Genomic DNA, 25,222 nt, shown 5'->3' with positions numbered 1-25,222 from the left:
GCAACAACAAAATGGCCCACTATATGTGAGAAAGACTAGGACTTAAAAAAAAAAAATTTATTTAAGTGAGACAAGCAATGTGACATGGCTGCCAAAAATGCTGATATCAGGTTTCATCAAAAGTGAAGTCTGAGGGGCTTCCCTGGTGGCGCAGTGATTAAGAATCCGCCTGCCAATGCAGGGGACACGGGTTCGAGCCCTGGTCTGGGAAGATGCCACATGCCGCGGAGCAACTAAGCCTGTGTGCCACGACTATGAGTCTGCGTTCTAGAGCCCGTGAGCCACAACTACTGAGCCTGCGTGCCACAACTACTGAAGCCCATGCATCTAGAGTCCGTGCTCCACGACAAGAGAAGCCACCGCAATGAGAAGCCCGCTCACCGCAACAAACAGTAGCCCCCACTCACCGCAACTAGAGAGAAGCCCGCGCGCAGCAACAAAGCCCAATGTAGCCAAAAATAAATTAATTAATTTAAATAAAAACGTTATAGATAAGATCCCCTTACAGAGCACACAGCATCATTGTCATCTAAATTTCTATCTCTGCACAGCAACAAATCTTACTAAATTATTCTACAAACACCTAGTGTTTTCCTACATTCCAGTTCATTGTCCTTACAGTATTACTAATACTTGAGGAAGCATAAATGAATTATTTTAAAATAGTACAGATTACGTAACTCAAAAGCGCCTACTATGTTTATAGTAGGTGTTTTATACAACTCTGCCCTGAGTAGCTTAACTCTACTCCCCTGGAACTTCAAACTTCAACTTCAAACCTGGAAAAGGGACTGTTCGGTATGACCTCAAAACACAGGCGAGCAGTAGATAAAAACAACACATCTGGATTTTATGCTGATGATGTCCTTGAAAGAGATATTGGTCATCTGACAGTCTTTCTTTATGAATACTGTTTCTGGAACTTTTTTCCAGATCTCAATACTGGGCTTAATGTTCTTTAAGCACTTTAAGAAGTGCTTCTAGGTATAAACCATTCTTCAGCAGTTAGGAGACCAGAAATTTGAATTGTTGTCATTTGTTATGTACATCTCAAAGTTTACCCAAAAGTGAAGCTAATTTCTTTTTTCCCTCCAAGTCTTTGTTGTTGTTGTTGTTGTTGTTTTAAATATTTATTTATTTACTTCTGCACTGGGTCTTAGTTGCGGCACACGGGATCTTTTTAGTTGCAGCATGCGGGATCTAGTTCCCTGACCAGGGATCGAACCCAGGCCCCCTGCATTGGGAGCGTGGAGTCTTAGCCACTGGACCACCAGGGAAGTCCCCCTCCAAGTTCTTGAATCTCCCTCATTTCTACCATGCTGAATTATTTGCCAATTACCACTTATTTCCTTCTATAAGCAATGTGTTTTTTATTTTCCTTTAACTTAGAAAGTCACTAAAAACTTCTCATTTCAAATCTGTCTAGAAGCCTTACTTACTTTGGAAGCTGAAAAGTATCTGACCAATATCAGATACAAATTTACTTCCAGAGAGCTTGTAAGATATTAAAAGTTTAGTCAAAGCAATCTGAATCAGCAAAGCCCTACCTCAGGAGATTTGCCAGATATAGGCCTGCTTTCTGTTTTTTTCCTACATTACAGGATTAGCTCTTACAGCCTACAAATCTCATTAAAACACTGCTAATTGAAAACATCACCTGTGGCATCATTAGTACCAGGCTCTTTCATTAAATTTCTGAAATCACCGACTCTTCCCATTTAGGTGATGAATGACAACCATGGGTTATATATTCCAGGGAATCTGGCAGTTTTGATATAAAAAAAATAGAGCTCCCATTTCAGTATTCAAAGATCTGATATCCAGCATCATATTATGACCTATCTGGGAAAACAACAATAGTTTTTTGTTTTTGTTTTCCTGTGACTAAGGGAAACCACCTTAGCCCTTATATTGCCGAAACTCAAAGCTTCTTTTCAGGTCCAAAATGTCTACCAGGTTCTTTTGTTTTTGTTTTTGTTTTTGTCTTTGTTTTGCAGTTAAGTTTCCCTCCCTCTTCACTAGCAAGAATCACTCACCACCTATGAGGTTCTTCTTCTACCTTGCTCATTCCATCCCCGCTACCAAGCCCAGCTAGCTAGCTTCAAAGCTGGACAATCTCCCTAGTCCCCCATTCCTCCCCGCAGTGAAAGACAAACACAGACATTTTTCTGTTTGTTAACGCTTTAACCACTAATGACTTTTGGGGAAATCCTAAAAGTATCAGAATACCAGTCCCATGAAATGGTAAAAAGACTTTAGCTATCCCTCTCCCCTTTATGCTCACAGTGGCAGGGCTTATGAAAGTTTCTCCTCCTTCAGACCACATCTTTGAGGAAGGTCCTTTCTTCTAAAATGGCCAACATATTCCCTGGAGATGATGCAATCAAAGCAGATCTGTTACTTGCTCCCTTCCTCTTATAGATAGAAGGCAGATAGGTAGGTAGGTAGATAGATGAATAGACAGATGACAGAGAATTAATTTGCATTTCTAAGGATATGCAGAGCAAAAGATACCCAGTTCACTAAGCTTCAACCCTTCTCAGGAATGATAACTAGCTTTTTATCATTATCCTCCAATCAACAGCCAGAGTAACCTTTAAAAATGTAAATCTAAAATGTCACTACTCTGTTTACAGTGCTTCAGTGGCTTCCCAATGAAATCATGAGGGGGCCCAGATTCGATTCCTGGTCGGGCAACTAGATCCCACATGCATGCCACAACTAAGAAGTCCGCATGCCACAACTAAAGATCCCGCATGCCACGACGAAGATCCCACGTGCCCAACTAAGACCCGGTGCAGCCTGAATAAATAAATATTAAAAAACAAAAACCATAGCTGTAACTCCTACACTGGCTATTCTCCTCTCTGGCCTCCTGAATATCCTCTCCTAATTTTCTTCCTACCTCCCCAGCAATGCCTCCTCAATTCCCTTGTGGCAACCCCTCTTCCTCCATAACACCTCAGGACTTGATTTTGGCTCTTCTCTTTCTACACTCCCAGATGATCTCATTAATTCCCATACACTTAAATAATAAATTATTCCTATGACTCCCAAACATATCTACTAGGTCCAGACTTCTATTTTGAACTCCAAATTCCATATTTAAATACCTGTCTAATGTTGCCTCTTCAATGTCTCTCAAGGATATCAAATGGGCCAGGTCCAAAAGAGAACTCTCAATCTTCCTCCAAACCTGCCCAGTCTACCTCCCCTCCCCCTATTCCTCCCACCCTTGTACTGGATGGCAAACTATTCATCAGAATGCTCAAACTAGAACCCTTGAAGGCATCCTAGATTGATACTTTTCCCTGATCTTCATGCCCATTAACAAGTCCTATGAATTTTTATCTGAAAAATGTATCTTGAACTCATCTTCCTTTCGGTAAAGTATAGGAATTAAGAGTGTAGGCACTGGAGTTAGACTACTAGAATTTAAATCACAGCAATAATAACAGCTAGCATTTATTGAGCATTTACTGTTTGCCTAACACTGTCCTAATTATTTTATAATATGTATGTTAACTCATTTAATTTTCATAAGAACCTCATGAGGTGGGTACTATTATTATTATTTCTATTTTAAATTAAAGCAACAGAGGTTAAGGAACTTGTCCAATCCTGATAGAACCAGAATTCATACTCCTAAATCTAGTTCCAGATCTCACTATACTAGGCTGCCTCTTGGAAAAAGGAGACAAAAGATAGGGAGATCAGTTTAAAGCTAAGGCAACAGTCTGGGTAAGAAATAATGAGAATCTGAATCAGTAATGAAAGTAGGGACAAATTTATGAAATATTCAGGTAAGTCCTAAATAGAGAGTTATATCATGTTCAAGGACTGAAAGACTGAATATTATAAAGATGTCAATTTTTCCCAAACTGATCTGTAGATTCAATCCCACTCAATATCCCAATGGATTCAACTTGACAAGTTGATTCTAAAATTTTATCAATTAACAAAACCAAGAATAGCCAAGATACTCCTTAAGAAGAAAAAACATAAGAGATTTACCCTGTCAGATATCAAATATTATTTCAAAGTTTTCAGTAATTAAGACAGAATAGTATGGACTCAGATAGACACATTAAACTATATAACAGAATACAGAACCCATAAACTGACACCACATATACAAAAATTTGATTTATGACAGAGCTGATATCACTGGTCAGTGAAAAAAGGACTGACTTTTTAATTAACAATGTTGGAAAAACTGGATATCTATATGGGGAAAAATGAAATTGGATCCTTAACAATACCCAATACAAAATTCAACTAAAAAAACCAATTCTGGGAGTTCCCTAGAGGTCCAGTGGTTAGGACTTGGCTCTTTCACTGCCATGGCCTGGATTCAATCCCTGGTTGGGGAACTAAGATCCCACAAGCTGCATGGTGCACTCAAAAAAAAAAAAAACACAAACAAAAACAAAAAGCTAAGTGGATTAAAGATTTAAGTGTGAAAAGCAAAAATGTAAAACTTTTAGAAGACAATAGAAAAGAATAATTCTATGGCCTTAGTGTAGGGAAGAATTTCTTAGACATTAAAGTCATATACCAGAAAGGAGAAGATTGATAAATTATAATACACTAAATTAAGAACTTTGGAACCAGTGACACATAAAATGAAATGATAAGCCATAAACTGGGAGAAGATACCAGCTATACACATAAATGACAATAGATGAGGATCCAAAATATATTTTCAATTCCTATAAATTAATATAAAAAAGACCAACCCCTCTGCTCTCCACAAATGAAAACTTGAATACTTACTTCTCAGGAGACAACATAAATAACATAACATATGAAAAGGTGCTCAGACTCACAAGAAATCAGGAAAATACAAATTAAAACCACAGTAAAATCCACACCCACTAGATTGACAAAAATTAAAATACTGACTAAATATTGGCTAGGATACAGAACAACCAAAACACCTAAACTCAAAGTATACCAGGAAAAACAATTTAGTATTATTTTTTATGAAGATGCACAAACTTCATAATCCAGCAATTCCATTATTCCTACAATCCCTCTGCCTGGAATAGAGTCTCTAACTTTGCATGACCAAATCTTACTCTTGAGATACCACCTTCAGAAGGTAGAAATAGTATTTCTATGTTCTTAACTCCTATAGCACTTTATAAGTGTTTTTGGCATACCAATTTCTAGCCTGCATCATACATATTTATATACAAGTCTTATCTTCTCTACCAAATTGTAAGCAAATAGAGAACAAGAACCTGCTTGATTTGTCTTTTAATCACCATAGCACTAGACACAGCACCTGCATAAGGGAGCATATGATAGACTCAAAGCTACAGAATCAAGCTGTACAAAACCTAGCATGTAGGAGGCACTCAAATATTTGTTGAATGGGTGAATAAAAATTTGCTTAGTGACTAACTGAATCAACCAGCAATTGCTGTGCATACCAAACATGAACTAGTGGTGAAATAAAAATCAGAACACTGATTTGTGTATCCAAAGTCCCAAATGAATTTTTCTCCCAGATTCTAGCCTGATGATGCATAGTGAGAGTCAACTACCAGCTACAACTGGAAACTACTGCCAACAAGGCAGATAAAGAATGAGGGCAGGATAGGAGGAGGTGGAAAAAAGAAAAAGAAGGTAATAAAGTAGGATAAGTAAGGAATGGCAACATTATTGGATTGCAGGTCATCTTCCATAAGAATTATAAGAGGGCAAGAAAACTAAGAAAGCAAAGAAACATTTATAGGGGCTTCCCTGGTGGTGCAGTGGTTGAGAATCCGCCTGCCAATGCAGGGGATACGGGTTCGAGCCCTGCTCCGGGAAGATCCCACACGCCACAGAGCAACTAAGCCCGTGCGCCACAACTACTGAGCCTGTGCTCTAGAGCCTGTGAGCCACAACTACTGAAGCCCTCACACCTAGAGCCCATGCTCCACAACAAGAGAAGCCACCACAATGAGAAACCCACGCACCACAACAAAGAGTAGCCCCCGCTCCCACAACTAGAGAAAGCCCACATGCAGCAATGAAGACCCAACACAGCCAAAAATAAATAAATAAAATAAATAAATTTATTAAAAAAAAAGAAACATCTATAGACCTTTAGTAACAAAACAACAAATGGGATAGGACAATTTTAAAGATGAAGAAAGCTAGCCAGCAATAGATCATGTAGTAGAGACTTTTTTCCTTAAATTTATTATGCAGTATTTCAGACATATAAAAAGGTTAAAAAATATATATATAACAAATACCTGTGTATACTCCACTCAGCTTAAGAAATAGTGCATTAACAGTTAAAGCCCTCTGTATACTTCCTCAGTTATAGCCCCCTTCAACTCTCAGAGGCAACAGTATCCTGAATTTGGAGTTAAACATTCTTACTCATTTCTTTATATTTTTACAGTGGTGCCATTTTTTTTAAAAGTAGTGGATAAATTTTGTGACAAAGGGAGGAATTTCATCTGTCCATCATAAGAGACTCGGAATGAAAGGGAAAGAAAAGGAACAGTTAGTAACAACTGATCAACTCAGGACAAAAAGATGAAGCTTTGGAAGATGGATAGGTGACAGCTGAAGGGGAAAAAAATGAAAGTAAACAGTACTGAAAAAGTAGCACAGCAAAAAAAAAACACCAAAAAAGAACAAAAATCAGTGTGAATGGAGAGAAACAGTTGCCTCAGAAACTGCTACACTATTGTACTTGCCTTTGAAACAAAACAGAGTGAGAGTGAGTTCAGTTCATTCACTCAACAAATCAGCACAAACTATTTACTAGACACTCTTCTAAGGTACTAGGGATATAGCAGAGAACAGAACAAAGTCTCTGCCTTCAAGGAACATTTATTCTAGTTGGGGAAAGAGGCAAACAAATGAATAACACATCAAATATTGCGGAAAAGATAAAGAAGAACAGAGAAGGCAGAGTGCTGGTGTGAGGGGAAGGAGATGCTTGCTATTTTATGTGAAGGTAGTTAGAGAAGGTCTCTCTGATAAAGTGACATTTAGGCAGAAACCTAAAGGAAGTGAGGAATGTAGAAGACTATCCCAGGAAGAGTTACAGCAAATACAAAGGCCCTGAGGTGGGAGTGTGCATAGCATTTGAGGAACCGAAAGAAGGCTAGATGTGGCTGGGGTCAGCAGCAAGGAGAAGGGTAGATATGGACAAGATGGTCACAGAGGCACCACATGTGGAGCAGTGCCAGAACTGAAGCTTTTATTCAAAGTGAGATGCAAAATCACTGGAGCGTTTCCAAGAGAAAAGTAACGTGATCTGGTTTACATTTTAAGTAAGATAATCATATAATTTATCACTCAAACAGGGACACTTTGGTGAGTGAAGGAGGGTGCTATTGATAGTTATGTTAGGACAAAAGGCATTAAGAAGACTTTAATTTTTACAGGCCGCTGTGTGGAACCAGCCTGAAGGGGTTCCTCTGGCCAAATCTGGAACAACTGATCAAAATACACAGTGATAGTAAAAGACTGCAATCTTTTGAATAAAGTAAGAATCTATGAGGCTACACTGATAAAAATAAATAAGGAGGAAAAGCTCTTTTTTTAAAAAAGTGATTCAGTTATATATATATATATATATATATAAATTCTTTTTCATATTCTTTTCCATTATGGTTTATCACTGAACATTGAATACAGTTCCCCCATCCTATATATAATAGTTTACATCTGCTAATCCCAAACTCCCAATACTTCCCTCCCCCACCTCCCTCTCCCCCTTGGCAACCACGAGTCTGTTCTCTATGTCTGTGAGTCTATTTCTGTTTCGTAGATATGTTCATTTGTGTTGTATTTTAGATTCTACATATAAGTGATATCATATGGTATTTGTCTTTCTCTTTCTGACTTACTTTGCTTAGTATGATAATCTCTAGGTCCATCCATGTTGCTGCAAATGGCATTATTTCATTCTTTTTTATTGCTGAGTAATACTCCATTGTATATGTATATGACATCTTCTTTATCCATTCCTTTATTGATGGACATTTAGGTTGTTTCCATGTCTTGGCTATTGTAAATAGTGCTGCTATGAAGATAGGGATGCACGTATCTGGAAAAGCTCTTTCATATAGTAGAAAGCCAACTAACAAATTTAGAAGGAAGGACATAATTAGAAAATCATCTATTAGCAACCATCATAATGATAACTGATTAGGGCAAGAATCATCAATAAACACTAAAATTGATAGGTAAAAGTTTGAAAAGTAATAGGATATTTACATAGTCTCAAAGTATCTCCCCACAAGATACTTATCAATTACAAAAGACAAATTTACAAGGGAGAAAACTGGCATATGCCACTTTCACTAAATGGCCAAAGTTAACATTGACAGTAATGGAACCAATCAATAGCATGTGCATCCTAATATGATACACAGAGAAGAATTCAGCATCACTTCTTAGGTATTACTACCCAAAGTGCATTAACTAAATTTAATCATGAGAAAACAACAAATCCAAAGTGAGGGATATTCTAAAAAATAACTGGCCTGTATTCATCAAATTGTCGATGCCATGAAAATACAAAGAAAGACTCAGGAACTATTCTAGATTAAAGGCCAAGAAAGACATGTCAACTGAATCAACACATGATCTTGGAAATTCTTCTGCTATAAAGGACTTTACTGAGATGACTAGCGAAATGTGAATAAGTTCCATAGCTCGATAATGGTATTGTGTCAGTGTCGAGTTCCTGATTTTGATCATTGTACTGTGGTTGCATTAAGAGAATTTCTTGTTTCAAAAAAAGGCACACCGAAGTATTTAGGTGTTAAGGGGCATCATATCTGCAACTTACTCTTTAATAGTTCAGAAAAAGAATAATTCTAGGTGTCTGAAAAGAGATAGGCAGAAAGATAAAGCAAACTTAGTAAAAGTTAACATTTAAGGAATCTGGGTAAAGGGTATGCAGAAATTCTTCAGACTATTTTTGCAAATCTTCCACAAGTCTGAAATTATTTTTTATTTAAATGAACAAAATACCCACACACAAAGGTTTCAGTGTAGACAACAGACTGGGTGGGGGGTGGTGAGTGCAGAGTTAAAAGCAGGGTTGGACCAATTAAAAGGCTATTGTAGATTAAGGACAGAGGTCATTGAAGATAGCAGAGTAGGAAGCTCTAGGAATTGGTCCTTTCACCAAAAGAACTATTGAGCTGGCAAGAAATGCTTAAAGTAATTACTTTGAAACTCTGGAATCTAGTCCAACACTTTCAGCATCCAAGGGAGGGCCTGATGAAGAAAGAGGCTGGTAAATTTTATTTAATTTCAGCATTTGGCATAGCACCTATCATCCTCCAGCTCCCAGTCCCATGGGAGGCAGCAGTGGGAACAACAGTCCAAGATCCTGTTGCAGCTTGCTGGTGCTAGGGTGGGCAATAGGGATCTTGCCCTCCAAAAATAAAGGTTATGTGTCTTTCTTTCTTTCCTTCTTTTTTTCTTTGGCCACACTACAAAGCTTGCGGGATCTCAGTTCCCCAACCAGGAACTGAACCCAGGCTACAGCAGTGAAAGCCCAGAATCCTAACCACTAGGCCACCAGGGAACTCCCAATGTTATGTGTCTTGATCACTGCTTTTGATTGCTGAGGAGCTGGCAAAGAGGCTCACCATTGTTTCAACCCCCATGGCTGAAGTGGCTTCCCTAACAAAGTGAGATGAAGAGATTCAAAAAAAGAGAACACTCTCTTTTTTCCTTGTCTTTTCTTATTGGATCCAGGCATTTAAGGAAATCTCTGTCAAGTCACTGACGGGGTGGAGATAACAGAAGAGACTTCAGTGACCATATACAGCAAGGAATACAGTCTTTGCAAAACTAGTTTGGAAGAGTCACTAAACTTAGAGACAACTGCAGCTTTCATCCAGTAATGACAGTAATCTCTAAGAAGGGAGTAGAATCTGATTTCCAGAGTTACCACATTACAATACTCAAAATGTCCAGTTCTCAACAAAAAATTACAAAGCATACAAGCACATGAAAAAATACTCAATGTTGCTAATTATTAGAGATATGAAAATCAAAACCACAATGAGGTATCACCTCACACCAGTCAGAATGGCTATCATCAAAAAGTCTACAAACAGTAAATGCTGGAGAGGGTATGGACAAAAAGGAACCCTCCTACACTGTTGGTGGGAATGTAAATGGTGCAGCCACTGTGGAAAACATTATGGAACTTCCTCAAAAAACTAAAAATAGAGCTACCGTAAGATCCAGCAATCCTGCTCCTGGGCATATATCCAGAAAAGACAAAAACTATAATTTGAAAAGATACATGCAGCACTATTTACAATAGCCAAGACATGGAAAGGACCCAAGTACACATCAACGAATGATTGGTTTAAGAAGATGTGATATATGTAGATACACACACACACACACACACACACACAAAATGGAATACTACTCAATCATAAAAAAGAATTAAGTATTGCCATTTGCAGCTACATGGATGAACCTGGAGAAAATTATACTAAGTGAAGTAAATCAGACAGAGAAAGACAAATATTATACGATATCACTTACATGTGGAATCTAAAAAAAAAAATACAAATGAATCTATAGGCAAAACAGAAACAGACTCATAGACATAGAAAACAAACTCATGGTTAGCAAAGGGTAAACGGAGTAAGGAGGGATAAATTAGGAGTATGCGATTAACAGATACAAACTACTATAAATAAAATAGATAAGCAACAAGGATTTACTGCGTAACACAGGGACTTAACTATACTTCAATTAAGAAAAAATTACGAGGCATACAAAGACAAAGGAAAATACAGCCTATTCACAGGAAAAAAGAAATTGACTGAAACCATCCTCTAACAAGCCCAGACACTAGACTTACTAGACAAAGATTTAAGTTAACTGTCTTTAACATGCTCAAAGAGCTGAAGGAAACCATGGACAAATAACTAAAGGAAACCAGGAGAACAATGTATGAATAAGTACAGAACAGCAACAGAAAGACAGGAAGTATAAAAAGGAACCAAACAGAAATTCTGTACAAAAAAGTACAATAGCTGGAATTAAAAATTCACTAGAGGGGTTCAACATCTGATTCAACCAGGCAGAAGAAAGAGTTAATGAACTTGAAGACAGGAAAATTGAAATTACTCAGGCTGAATTATAGAGTATTGAGTAGAGTTCCCTGTGCTATACAGTAGGTCCTTATTAGTTATCTATTTTATATATAGTAGTGTGTACATATCACATTTTGTTTATCCATTCGTCTGTTGATGGACCCTTGGGTAACTTCTGATATTTGGCTATTGTGAATAGTGCTGTCATGAACATGGGTGTATAAATATCTCTTTGAGACTCTGCTTTAAAAAAAAAAAAAGAAAGAAAGAAATTACTCAGGCTGAGGAGCACAAAGAAAAATGAAGGGACTTCCCTGGTGGCCCAGTGGGTAAGACTCCACGCTCCCAATGCAGGGGACCCGGGTTTGATCCCTGGTTGGGGAACTAGATCCCGCATGCACGCTGCAACTAGGAGTTCGCATGCCGCAACTAAGAAGTCCGCATGTTGCAACTAAGAAGTCCACGTGCAGCAACTAAGAGCCTGCATGCTGCAGCTAAGAAGTCTGCATGTTGCAGCTAAAAGATCCCACATGCCACAACTAAGACCCAGTGCAACCAAAATAAATAAATAAATATTTTTAAAATAATAAAAATTAAATAAAATTAAATAAATTTAAAAAAAAAGAATGAAGAGGGACTTCCCTGGCAGTCCAGTGGTTAAGACTCCATGCTCCCACTGCAGAGGGTGCAGGTTCAATCCCTGGTTGGGGAACTAGGATTTTGTATGCCATGTGGCATGACCAAAAAAGAAACAAAGACAAAGAAAAATGAATAGAGTGTAAAGGGCCTATGGTACACCATCATATATACCAACACACATATTCTGGGAGTCCCAGGAAGAAAAGACGCAAAAAAAAAAAAAAAAAAAAAAAATTAAAGAAAAAATCATCAAAAACAGTCCAAATAGATGAAAGACATGAATCTACACATCCAAGAAGCTCCACAAACTTCAATAGGAAAAATCCAAAGAATTCCACACCAAGATGCATTATATTCAAACTGGTGAAAATCAAAGAGAATATTCAAAGCAACAGAAAGGAAGTAACTCATCATATGTGAGGGACCCTCAATGAGATTAACAGCCAATATCTCATCAGAAACCATAGAGGCCAGAAGGCCAGGGATGATACATTTAAAGTGCTGAAGGTAAAAACTATCAACCGAAAATTCTAAAATAGGACTTCCCTGGTGGTGCAGTGGTTAAGAATCCACCTGCCAATCCACCTGTGCAGGGGACAGAGGTTTGAGCCCTGGTCTGGGAAGATCCCACATGCTGCGGACCAACTAAGCCCGTGCACCACAACTGCTGAGCCTGCACTCTACAGCCTGTGAGCCACAACTACTGAGCCCACATGCCACAACTACTGAAGCCCGTGCACCTAGAGCCCATGCTCCGCAACAAGAGAAGCCACCGCAATGAGAAGCCCGCACACCACAATGAAGAGTAACCCCCGCTCGCCACAACTAGAGAAAGCTCGCATGCAGCAACAAAGACCCAATGCAGCAACAAAGACCCAATAAATAAATAAATAGCCATATGTGGGAAATGTTTTTTTTTAAAAAAAGAATTCTAAAATAAAAGAGAAATCAAGACATTCCTCAACAAAAGCTAGGGGAATTCATCACCAGTTCACCTGCCCTATAAGAAATGCTAAAGGGAAATGAAAGGGAAAGGCTAAAACGAAAGAATACTACATGGTAACTCAAAGTCATACAAAAAAATAAAGATCATTATATCATCAAAAGTCTACAAACAATAAATGCTGGAGAGGGTGTGGAGAAAAGGGAACCCTCCTACACTGTTGGTGGGAATGTAAATTGGTACAATCACTATGGAGAACACTATGGAGGTTCCTAAAAAAATCTAAAAATAGAACTATCACGTGATCCAGAAATCCTACTCCTGGGCATATATCCAGAGGAAACCATAATTCAAAAAGATACATGCACCCTAATGTTCATTGCAGCACTATTTACAATAGCCAGGACATGGAAGCAACAGAGAAATGGTTAAAGAAGACGTGGTACATATATACAATGGAATATTACTCAGCCATAATAAAGAATGAAATAATGCCATTTGCAGCAACATGAATGGACCTAGGGATTACCATACTAAGTAAAGTAAGTCAGACAGAGAAAGACAAATATCATATGATATCTAGAAAGATGACACAAATGAACTTATTTACAAAACAGAAACAGACTCCCAGACTTCAAAAACAAACTTATGGTTACCAAAGGGGAAAGGTGGGGGGAGGGATAAATTAGGAGTTTCAGATTAACATATATACACTACTATATATAAAACAGATAATCAGCAAGGACCTACTGTATAGCACAGAGAACTCTACTCAATATTCTGTAATAACCTATATGGGAAAGAATCTGAAAAAGAAGGGATATATGTATATGTATAACTGAACTACTTTGCTGTACAACACTGTAAATCAACCGTACCCCAATATAAAATAAAAATTAAATTTAATGATTTCATATATTAAAAAAGATCATTACAAAGGTTATATAGATAAATACACAAGATAGTATACTGTATTTATGGTATGTAACTCCTCTTTCTGTTTCTTATATGATTTAAAAGACAAATGCATAAAATAATAATTATAAATCTACAGTAACAGGTACATGATGCATAAAGATGTAATTTGTGACAATAACAACATAAAGAGGGGAAATGGAGTTAATGTATGCTCTTTTTTATTAATTGAGATATAACTGACATACAACATTATATTAGTTTCAGGTATACAACATAATGATTTGATATTCATATATACTGCAAAATGATCACAATAAATGTAGTTTAATGTATGCTCATGAAGTTGGCATCATTTCAAATTAGACTGCTATAAACTCAAGATATTAACTGTAATCCCCAGCGTAATCACTAAGAAAGCAACTTTAAAAATATACAAAAAAGAAAATGAAGAGGGAAACAAAATGGTACAATACAAAAAAATCAAACACAAAAGAAGGCCATATTGGAGGAATTGAGAAACAAAAAAAGATATGACATAGGGCTTCTCTGGTGGCGCAGTGGTTGAGAATCCGCCTGCCAATGCAGGGGACACGGGTTCAAGCCCTGGTCTGGGAAGATCCCACATGCCGCGGAGCAACTGGGCCCATGAGCCACAACTACTGAGCCTGTGCGTCTGGAGCCTGTGCTCCACAACGGGAGAGGACACGACAGTGAGAGGCCCGCGCACCGCGATAAGAGTGGCCCCCGCTCGCCGCAACTGGAGAAAGCCCTCGCACAGAAACGAAGACCCAACACAGCCAAAAATAAATAAATAAATAAATTTATTTAAAAAAAGATATGACATATAGAAAACTATCAATGGCAGAAATAAGTCCTTCATTATCACTAATCACTTTAAGTACAAATGGGTTAACTGACCAATTAAAGACACAGATTGGCAGAAAAGATGTAAGAAAAAAAAGGCCAACTACATGCTGCTTACAAAGACTCTATTTTTTTTTAACATCTTTATTGGAATATAATTGTTTTACAATGGTGTGTTAGTTTCTGCTTTATAACAAAGTGAATCAGTTATACATATACATATGTTCCCATACCTCCTCCCTCTTGCATCTCCCTCCCTCCCACCCTCCCTATCCCACACCTCTAGGTGGTCACAAAGCACCGAGCTGATCTTCCTGTGCTATGTGGTTGCTTCCCACTAGCTATCTATTTTACGTTTGGTAGTGTATATATGTCCATGCCACTCTCTCACTTTGTCACAGCTTACCCTTCCCCCTCCCCATATCCTCAAGTCCATTCTCTAGTAGGTCTGTATCTTTATTCCCGTCTTGCCACTAGGTTCTTCATGACCTTTTTTTTTTTCCTTAGATTCCATATATATGTGTTAGCATACTGTATTTGTTTTTCTCTTTCTGACTTACTTCACTCTGTATGACAGACTCTAGGTCCATCCACCTCACTACAAATAACTCAATTTTGTTTCTTTTTATGGCTGAGTAATATTCCACTGTATATATGTGCCACATCTTCTTTATCCATTCATCCGATGATGGACACTTAGGTTGCTTCCATGTCCTGGCTATTGTAAATAGAGCTGCAATGAACATTCTGGTACATGACTCTTTTTGAATTATGGTTTTCTCAGGGTATATGCCCAGTAGTGGAATTGCTGGGTCATATGGTAGTTCTATTTTTAGTTTTTTATGGAACCTCCATACTGTTCTCCATAGTGGCTGTATCAATTTACATTCCCACCAACAGTGCAAGAGTGTTCCCTTTTCTCCACACCCTCTCCAGCATTTATTGTTTCTAGATTTTTTGATGATGGCCATTCTGACCAGTGTGAGATGATATCTCATTGTAGTTTTGATTTGCATTTCTCTAATGATTAATGATGTTGAGCATTCTTTCATGTGTTTGTTGGCAATCTGTATATCTTCTTTGGAGAAATGAAAGACTCACTTTAGATACAACACACAATAGGGTGAAAATGAAAAAAATAATGAAAGAAAATATTCCATGCAAATAGTAAACAAAAGAGAGCTGGAGTGACTATACAAGTATCAGACAAAATAGAACTTAAGTCTTAAATTGTTACAAGAGACACAAAGAAAAAAAAAGAGAGACACACAAAAGACATTTTTTTTTTTTTAATATTTATTTATTTATTTGGTTGCGCTGGGTCTTAGTTGCAGCAGGCGGACTCCTTAGTTGAGGCATGCGAACTCTCAGTTGCGGCGTGCATGTGGGATCTAGTTCCCTGACCAGGGATCGAACCCAGGCCCCCTGCATTGGGAGCGCGCGGAGTCTAATCCACTGCACCACCAGGGAATTCCCAAGACATTTTATATTGATTTAAAAGGCCAATTTATCAAGAAGATAGAATAACTATAAACATGTACACACCCAAACAACAGAGCCCCCCAAAATAAGAATCTAAAACACTGATAGAATTGAAGAGATAAATAGACATTTCTACCATTGAGGACTTCATACCCTACTTTAAATAATGAGTGGGACATCTGGACAGAATATCAATAAGGTAACAAAGGATTTGAACAACACTATAAACCAACCAGACCTAACAGACATATACAGAACACTCCACCCAACAACAGCAGAATATATTATCTTCTCAAGGACACATAAAACATTCTCCAGGAGAGACCACATGTTAGGCCATAAACCAATTTTCAGTAAGTTTGAAAAGATCAAAATCATACAAACTATCTTCTCTGACCACAACGGAAGCTAGAAATCAGTAAAATAAGGAAAGCTGGAAATTTTGCAAATACATGGAAATTAGCTCAGTTTTTTTTTTTTTTTTAAGCTCGCTCTTCAACAACCAATGGATGAAAGAAGAAATCACTAGGGAAATTTAAAAATACTTTGAGACAAATGAAAATGAAATCACAACATACTAAAACTTATGGGACACAGTGAAAGCAGTACTTAAGGGGAATTTTATAGCTGTAAATGCCCACACAAAAAAGGAAGAAAGACCTCAAATCAAATAAACTAACTTTACATCTTAAGGGACTAGAAAAAGAGCAAACTAAATCCAAAACTAGCAGAAAGAAGGAAATAACAAAGATGAGCAGGAAAAAATAGAGAATTTAAAAAATAGTAGAGGGGACTTCCCTGGTGTTCCAGTGGTTGAGAATCCGCCTTCCAATGCAAGGAACGCGGGTTTGATCCCTGGTTGGGGAATTAAGATCCCACATGCTGCGGGGCAACTAAGCCCATGTGCCACAACTACTGAGCCTGTACACTCTAGAGCCCGCACACCACAACTAGAGAGCCCACACACTGCAACTACTGAGCCTGTGCGCTCTGGAACCCACACACCACAACGAAAGATGCCGCATGCCTCAACGAGGATCCCGCGTGCCACAACTAAGACCCAACACAGCCAAATAAGTAAATAAATAAATATTTTTTTTTAAAATAGCAGAGGATCAAAACCAAAAGTCAGTTCTTTAAAAAGATAAACAAAATTGAAAAACTTTTAGCTACACTGTCCAAGGAAAAAAAGAGAGAAGATACACATAAATAAAATCAGAAATGAAAGTGGGATATTACTACCAACCTTGTAGAAATGAAAGGATTATAAGAGAACACTATGAATAATTATATACACACAAATTAGATAATCTAGATAAAACAGATTTCTAGAAACACACAAAGTACCAAAACTGACTCAAGAAGAAATTTAAAGATCTCAAGAGACCTATTAACAAGCAATGGAATCAATAATAAAAAACCTCTCAACAAAGAAAAGTCTAGGACCAGATGACTTCATTGGTAAATTCTACCAAACATTTAAAGAATTAACACCAGACTTCCCTGGTGGCAGAGTGGTTAAGAATCTGTCTGCCATTGCAACGGACACGGGTTCAATCCCTGGTCCGGGAAGATCCCACATGCTACGGAGCAATGAAGCTCGTGCGCCACAACTACTGAGCCTGCACTCTAGACCCCGTGAGCCACAACTACTGAGCCTGTGTGCCACGACTACTGAGGCCCGTGTGCCTAGAGCCCGTGCTCCACAACAAGAGAAGCCACTGCAATGAGAAGCCTGCGCACAACAAAGAGTAGCCCCTGCTCACCGCAACTAGAGAAAGCCTACACACAGCAACAAAAGACCCAACACAGCCAAATAAATAAATAAATAAACTTTAAAAAAATAAATAAGTAAATAAAGGCTTAACACCATTATCCTAATACCAAAGCCAGAAAAAGATACAAGAAAAGAACACTACAGACCAATATCCCTTATGAATAAAGAAACAAAATCCTCAACAAAATATTAGCAAACTGAATCCAACAGCACATTAAAATGATTCTAAACTATGACCAAATGGGATTTATCCCAGGAATGTAAGGGTAGTTCAGATAAGGAAATCACTCAGTGCAATACCCCACACAATCATCTCAATAGAAAAGGCACTGGACAAAATTTAACACCGTTTTATGAAACAAACACTGAGCAAAACCTTGAAGACACTATGCTAAGTGAAAAAAGCAGTCCCAATAACATCCAAAAGAATAAAATACGTAGGAATAAATTTAACCAAGGATGTGAAAGACTTGTACATTGAAAACTACAAAACACTGCTTAAAGAAATTAAAGATGACCTAAATAAATGGAAACACATCCCATGTTCATGGACTGATAAACTCAATATTGTTAAGATGGCAATACTCCCAAAGCTATTTACAGATTCAATGAAATCCCTATCAAAATTCCAATGATCTGTTTTGCAGAAACAGAAAAGCTTACCCTCAAATTTGTATGGAACTACAAGAGGCCCTAAACAGCAAAAAACAATATTGGAAAAGAAAAACAAAATACGAGGAATCACGTTTCCCAATTTCAGAGCTTATTACAAAGCTATGGTATCAAAACAGTGTGGTACTGGCAAAATAGACATATCAACCAATGGAACAGAACAGAGTCCACAAATAAATCTTTACATGTATGGCCAACTGATTTTCAATGAGGCTACAAAGAACATTCAATGGGAAACGAACATACGGCTGGGACAACTGGATATCCACATACAAACAAATGATGCTGGAACCCTATCTCACTTTAGATACAAAAATTAACTCAAAATGGGTCAATGACCTAAACATAAGAGCTTACACTATAAACTCTTAGGAGAAACCACAGGGTAAATCACCATGACTTGAATTTGGCAATAGATTCTTAGAGTTGACATCAAAAGCACAAGCAACAAAAAGAATAGATAAATTGAACTTCATCAAAATTAAACACCTTTGTGAATCAAACAAAGGACATTATCAAGAATGTGAAAAGACAACCTACAGAATGGGAGAAAGTATCTACAAACCATACATCTGATAATGATCTAGTAACCAGAATATATAAAAAACTCTTACAGCTCAACAACAAAAGGACAACAATCCAATTTAAAACCGGGCAAAGGACTTGAAGAGACACTTCTCCAAAGAAGATATACAAATGGCCAACAAGCAGATGAAAAGATGTCAACATCACGGTCATCAAGGAAATGTAGAACAAATAATAACAGATACTACTTCACACTCACTAGGATGACTTTAATAAAAAACAGAAAACAACAAATGTTGGTAAGGATATAGAGAAGTATGAACCCTTGTACATTGCTGGTGAGAATGTAACATGGTTCAGCTGCTGTGTAAAACTGCTTGGCAGTTCTTGAAAAAGTTAAGCATACACTACACACCTTTTACAAAGGCCAAAATCCAGAACAGTGACACCACCACATCCTGACAAGATGTGGAGTAACAAAGGAACTCTCACTCATTGCTGGTAGGAATGCAAAATGGTACAGCCACTTTGGAGGACAGTTTGGCAGTTTTTTACAAAACTAAACATACTCATACCATATGATCCAGCAATGCCATTTCTTGGTATTTACCCAAAGAAGATGAAAACTATCTGCACACAAAAATCTGCACAGAGATGTTTATAACAGCTTTATTTATAATGCCAAAACTTGGAAGCAACCAAGATGTCCTTCAGGGTTTCCCTGGTGGCGCAGTGGTTAAGAATCCACCTGCCAATGCAGGGGACATGGCTTCAAGCCCTGGTCCGGGAAGATCCCACATGCCACGGAGCAACTAAGCCTGTGCGCCACAACTACTGAGCCTGGGCTCTAGAGCCCGTGAGCCACAACTACTGAGCCCGCACGCCACAACTACTGAAGCCCATGCGCCTAGAGCCCATGCTCCGCAACAAGAGAAGCCACTGCAATGAAAAGCCCGCACACTGCAACGAAGAGTAGCCCCCACTCGCTGCCAACTAGAGGAAGCCCGCGCGCAGCAACGAAGACCTGATGCAGCCAAAAATAAATAAAATAAAGAAATTTGTTAAAAGAAAAAAAGATGTCCTTCAGTGGTGAATGGATAAACTCTGATACATACAGACAATGATATATTATTCAGTGCTAAAAAAAAAAAAAGAAATGAGCTATCAAGCCATGAAAAAGACATGGAGGAACGTCAAATGCATATTACTAAGTGAAAGAAGCCAACATGAAAAGGGCTACATACTGTATGATTTCAGTTATATGACATTCCAGAAAGGCAAAACTATAGAGACAATAGAAAGATCAATGGTAGCAAGGGGTTGGGGTAGTGGTGGGTGAAATGAATCAGCAGAGCACAGAGGATTTTTAGGGCAGTGAAAATACTTTGAATGATACTGCATTGATGGATACATGTCATCATATATTTGTCCAAACCTACAGAACATTCAATACCAAGAGTGAACCCTAAGATAAACTATGGACTTTGGGTGATTATGCTGTGCCAATGTAGGTTCAACAATGTAGGTACAGAGTGTGTACCACTCTGGTGGAAGATGTTGATAACAGGGGAGGCTATGCATGTGTAGAGCCTGGGGGTATATGGTAAATTTCTATACCTTCCTCTCAATATTGCTATGATCCTAAAACTGCTCTTTAAAAACAAACAAACAAAAAAAACTCTTTAAGTTACATAAAATAAAAAAAGTTAAGTGTAGCATTACCACATGGCTCAAAAATTCCAATCCTAGGTATACACCCCAAAGAAATGAAAACATACGTCTAGTACAGCATGGTGAATATAGTTAACAATATTGTATTGCATATTTTAAAGCTGCTAAGAGGGCTTCCCTGGTGGCGCAGTGGTTGAGAATCTGCCTGCCAGTGCAGGGGACACGGGTTCGAGCCCTGGTATGGGAAGATCCCACATGCCGCGGAGCAACTAAGCCCGTGAGCCACAATTACTGAGCCTGCGCGTCTGGAGCCTGTGCTCTGCAACAAGAGAGGCCGCGATAGTGAGAGGCCCGCGCACCGCGATGAAGAGTGGCCCCCACTTGCCGCAACTAGAGAAAGTCCTTGCACAGAAACGAAGACCCAACACAGCCATAAATAAATAAATAAATAAATAAATAAAAGAAACCACTTTCTAAAAAAAAAAAAAAAAAAAAAGCTGCTAAGAGACTAAAACTTAAAAGTTCACATCGTAAGAAAAAAAAATTTTGTAACTACGTATGGTAATGAATGTTAACTAGGCTTATTGTGGTGATCATTTCATATACGAACGTGGAATCATTATGTTGTACACCTGAAACTAATACAATGCTATGCGTCAATTATACTACAATTAAAAAATGTCTACACAGAAACTTGAACACAAATGTTTATAAACATTTTCTTTATAAACATAGTGCTATGTTAGCATTATTTGTAATAGTCGTCCATCAGTGGATGAATGGTTAAACAAATTGTGATATATACATACGATGGCATATTATTCAGCCATAAAAAGGAACAAATTACTTTAGTATTGATACATGCTACAACATGGATGAACCCTGGAAACATTATGCTCAGTGAAAGAAGCCAGACACAAAAAGGCACACATTATATGATTCCATTTATGTGAAATCCAGAATAGGTAAATGCATAGAGACAGAACGCATATTAGTGGGTACCAAGGAGGGAAGGGAGGGAGAAATGGGGAGCAATTGCTTAACGGGTATAGGGCTTTCTTTTGGGGTGATGAAAATGTTTTGGAACTAGATAGAGGTGGTGGTTGTGCAACACTGTGAACATACTAAATGCCACGGAATTGTTCACTTTAAAATGGTTAACTTTACATAATATGAATTCCACCTCAACCTTAAAAAAATGAAATCATATGTAGTCTTTTGTGACTGGCTTCTTTCACTCAGCATGTTTTCATGGAATTTCCTTCTTTTAAATATAAAGTTTGTGCCATGTATTAAAACATAAGGAAAAAAGTAAGGAGACTATTAAAGGACCACTTATGAAAAGAATACAATCACTGAATGCAATGGCAGATCAAGAATCAAAAACAGAAATCCAGCTAAGATGAATTTTTATAAAATATAAACCAATAGATGTGAAGCAAAACCATTATAAGATGCAGTAGAAGTAAGCAAATCAAGGTAAAACAAATACGTTAGGGAAAATATTTTACAAAACAAATTGCTGTCAAAGAGAAAATTTTCCCTAACAAAGGTTTAGGAAAAGTAATCACAGGTTTAGTTAAAAAAAGAAACAGGGAGAGCAAAGAATCCTTGTCTTTGAGTATAAAAACTCCTCCAATCAGTGTTTCTCAAAATGTGGTCCCTGGACTATGTGCATCAAAATCATCTAAGAATTTGTTTTTAAAAAATCAGGGCTTCCCTTGTGGCGCGGTGGTTGGGAATCCGCCTGCCAATGCAAGAGACGTGGGTTTGAGCCCCGGTCCAGGAAGATCCTACATGCCGCGGAACAACTAAGAGCGTGCGCCACAACTACTGAGCCTGCGCTCTAGAGCCTGCAAGCCACAACTACTGAGCCCGCGAAACACAACTCCTGAAGTCCATGCACCTAGAGCTCATGCTCCACAACAAGAGAAGCCACCTCAATGAGAAGCCTGCACACCGCAACGGAGAGTAGCCCCCGCTCGCCACAACTAGAGAAAGCCCACGTGCAGCAACGAAGACCCAATGCAGCCAAAAATAAAATAAATTTATTTTTTTTAAAAATTAGATTTCTCGTCTGTGCCCCAGACAATCACCAAAGATGGGACGCTGTAAACTATTTTTTATAAGTTTCCAGATGACTCTCATAAACACTAAAGTTTGAGAACTAACTTAATATCTAATTAACACAAATTAATGCAAATGATTAAATGTAAGAGACAAGAGAATCATGACAGCAGTAAAGTGCATGAAAAAGAGCAAGGTGAAAGAGAGCAAAGAAAAAAAAAAAGAAAAAAATTTTTGCACATTGCGCTGTTGAGAAAACATAAAGTGATGTTTGAAAACTCTTTGATTTGATCTTGGAAAAAAATTCCAAATGTGTAAATATGCAAGCCATTCTACTAATACTTGTGAGGACCACTCAGGATATGAATAGGAAAGCACTCATAAATGTAAAGTTGCATGGTAGAGAGAGCACATAGTTGATACCCAAGTGTTTGTTGATGTCAGACTATTTTTATAACAAGTACTGTTACATTTGATTATCTCCATTCTTAACTCTGATAACCTAGACAAAACGAAACTTTTTGCGGTAGTAATCTTTACATGAACAACAGCATAAATTGTCAACTATTATGTCACATACTGACGTGCAAGCTCAGGGTCAGGACATTTACTTTCAGACCAAGTTAATCTCTGTTTTTATGGTAAGACTTATGTAAACAAGGACAGACAAAATTAGAGTTAAATTTCTCAAGGCTAAGAGCACTGCATGATAGAACTCAAATTTCCCTGAAAATCACTAAAATATGCATTCAAGGATAGCCTTTATTATTTTAACTATAAGCAAAGATTCTTGAAGATGAAGTATTAAGTTCTAATTCATAATTTTACTTCAGTGAGGAAATTCCACTTTGGCTTAGCAGAGTTAACGAAAGGAAGTTCACTTTTATAACTCTCAAAGGAGCTCACTAACAGAACGCAAAATTTGTCCTTTTTCCCCATAAAAGGCATCCTCCCACTATAAACTCATAAACCTAATTAAAGTGCTAAAATCTAAAGTCTCTTTGACTCATTTAGATTAAGCCTTACAATGCATCTGGAAACCCAATTATATTCCATCAAACATTAAGAAGCAGATGTTTCAACATTTCTAGACATGGCTCTTGCACATCTTGTAAATGAAACAAACTACACTGGGGGAATGAAGTAGCTAACACATGCAAATATATTACATGGGAGGTTATGTTGCTTTCAAAGGAGATTTTTATTTCTTATCAACATTTGGCTTGATACATGACGGTCTAGAAGCATCTAAAAGTTCTTTTTGACACTTTTTCATTTCGCAGCTTATGTTTCAAAAGTTAGAAACCCTAGAATTGATTGAGTAAAGCCTGAAAGCAGGTTAAGATACAGATGTGTGGACTTCTTCATTAAAGGTTTCACATTTCCTCCCAATAAGCAGTCAACCAACATTCATCATTAAGCCCCAACTCCCTAAACATCTCTCACATGTTCAATGTGGCCTCTTCTTCACACAAGTCCAGTGCAACCTATCCACACGTGCACACACACCAACAGTCTCCAAGTCACCCACACTGGCACAAAAGCCTCTCAACATTCATCTGGTTGCTAATCAAGGGCTATTCTTCTTGACACTGCCTGTAATCTCTTTTTCCCTTTCTACCGCAATACTCACTACTCAAAACAACAAAAGAAACAAGTTCGTTTTCTCTAACCACCGAGAGCTTCTCTAACTCTATACACCTCTCTCTCTTTTCCCCCCTTATTCTCTATCCTGCCTTTGTTATTCAGAAGGTGCAGGGTCTAGGAAAATCTCACTCACCTCATGCTATAGGCACCAGCACCCAGTTCCTGGCCGATCCCGGATAGACTAGCATCAAAGTCCTGCACCAGCCCGGATTCAATCACCTCATCGGCCAGAGGCAGCTTCAGAGCCCAGGCCATCCTGGCTCCTTCCTTGCCCCAGGAGACACCGTTTCTTGTACAAAGGCGAGCAGTGTGATTCTACCCAACGGGGGCAAGACTGCAAGACTGTAGAAAACTCCAAACCAAGATCTCCCCCGCAGTACTCACCAGCCGCCCCCAAGCCCCACCCGCACTGCCCACACAACTGATCTCCCGCACCCTTGTCTCCTCGCTCTTGGCTGCCCTGACTTCCAAAATCCCTACCCCCACCCCCACCCCCACCCCCGCCCAGCTCTCTGGAGCCGCGCGAGGGTCTTTTGGCTTCACTCTTCCAGACTGACCAAAGGCAACCCTGGACTCCTCGCACTCCCACTCTTTGGGGTCTCCCCTTGAACTCGTGGTGGTCACTCGCTGCTTTCCAAACAGACCAGCAGCAGCGACCCACTACCTACCCCGCGCGCCCACGCCGCTTTCGCACCTTTTCCCCCGCCCCTTTCTGCGGGAAACTCCCCTCCCTCCCGGGAACCAGTCTCCTTTTCCCCTCCAGGCCTCGCTTCCGGTCAGTCCCAAAATCACTTCCGGTCACCCCTTCTCAATCCCACGGCTCTTAGAACCAAATCCAGGTTTCCGCTGAGTCGACTCCCCGCCCTCTGCAGCCCCCGACGGCCTCCAAGCATGGGTGGAGAAAGCCTAGCACCGGCTTGA

At 38.6% G+C, this 25,222-nt stretch overlaps 1 protein-coding gene across 3 annotated transcripts in view; it reads right to left on the bottom strand.

Annotated features, from left to right (window-relative positions):
* Positions 1-25,011, bottom strand: part of TFCP2 (transcription factor CP2) — a 49,914-nt gene extending 24,903 nt beyond the window's left edge. For 2 of the 3 annotated variants that reach the window (XM_061205062.1, XM_061205064.1), the window contains exon 1: positions 24,435-24,690. In XM_061205062.1, the coding sequence (XP_061061045.1) occupies positions 24,435-24,556 (122 nt within the window). In that variant the 5' untranslated portion in view covers positions 24,557-24,690. Of the gene's footprint in view, positions 1-24,434; positions 24,691-24,969 lie in introns of those variants that run through there. The other variant, XM_061205063.1, reaches the window with a different exon arrangement.
* Positions 25,012-25,222: the final 211 nt, after the last annotated feature.

This window comes from Eubalaena glacialis, chromosome 11 (genome assembly GCF_028564815.1).
Source record: "Eubalaena glacialis isolate mEubGla1 chromosome 11, mEubGla1.1.hap2.+ XY, whole genome shotgun sequence".
NCBI classification, from domain to species: domain Eukaryota; kingdom Metazoa; phylum Chordata; class Mammalia; order Artiodactyla; family Balaenidae; genus Eubalaena; species Eubalaena glacialis.
Note: the sequence above shows the minus strand (reverse complement) of the source record. Positions and strands in the feature narration are given on the sequence as shown.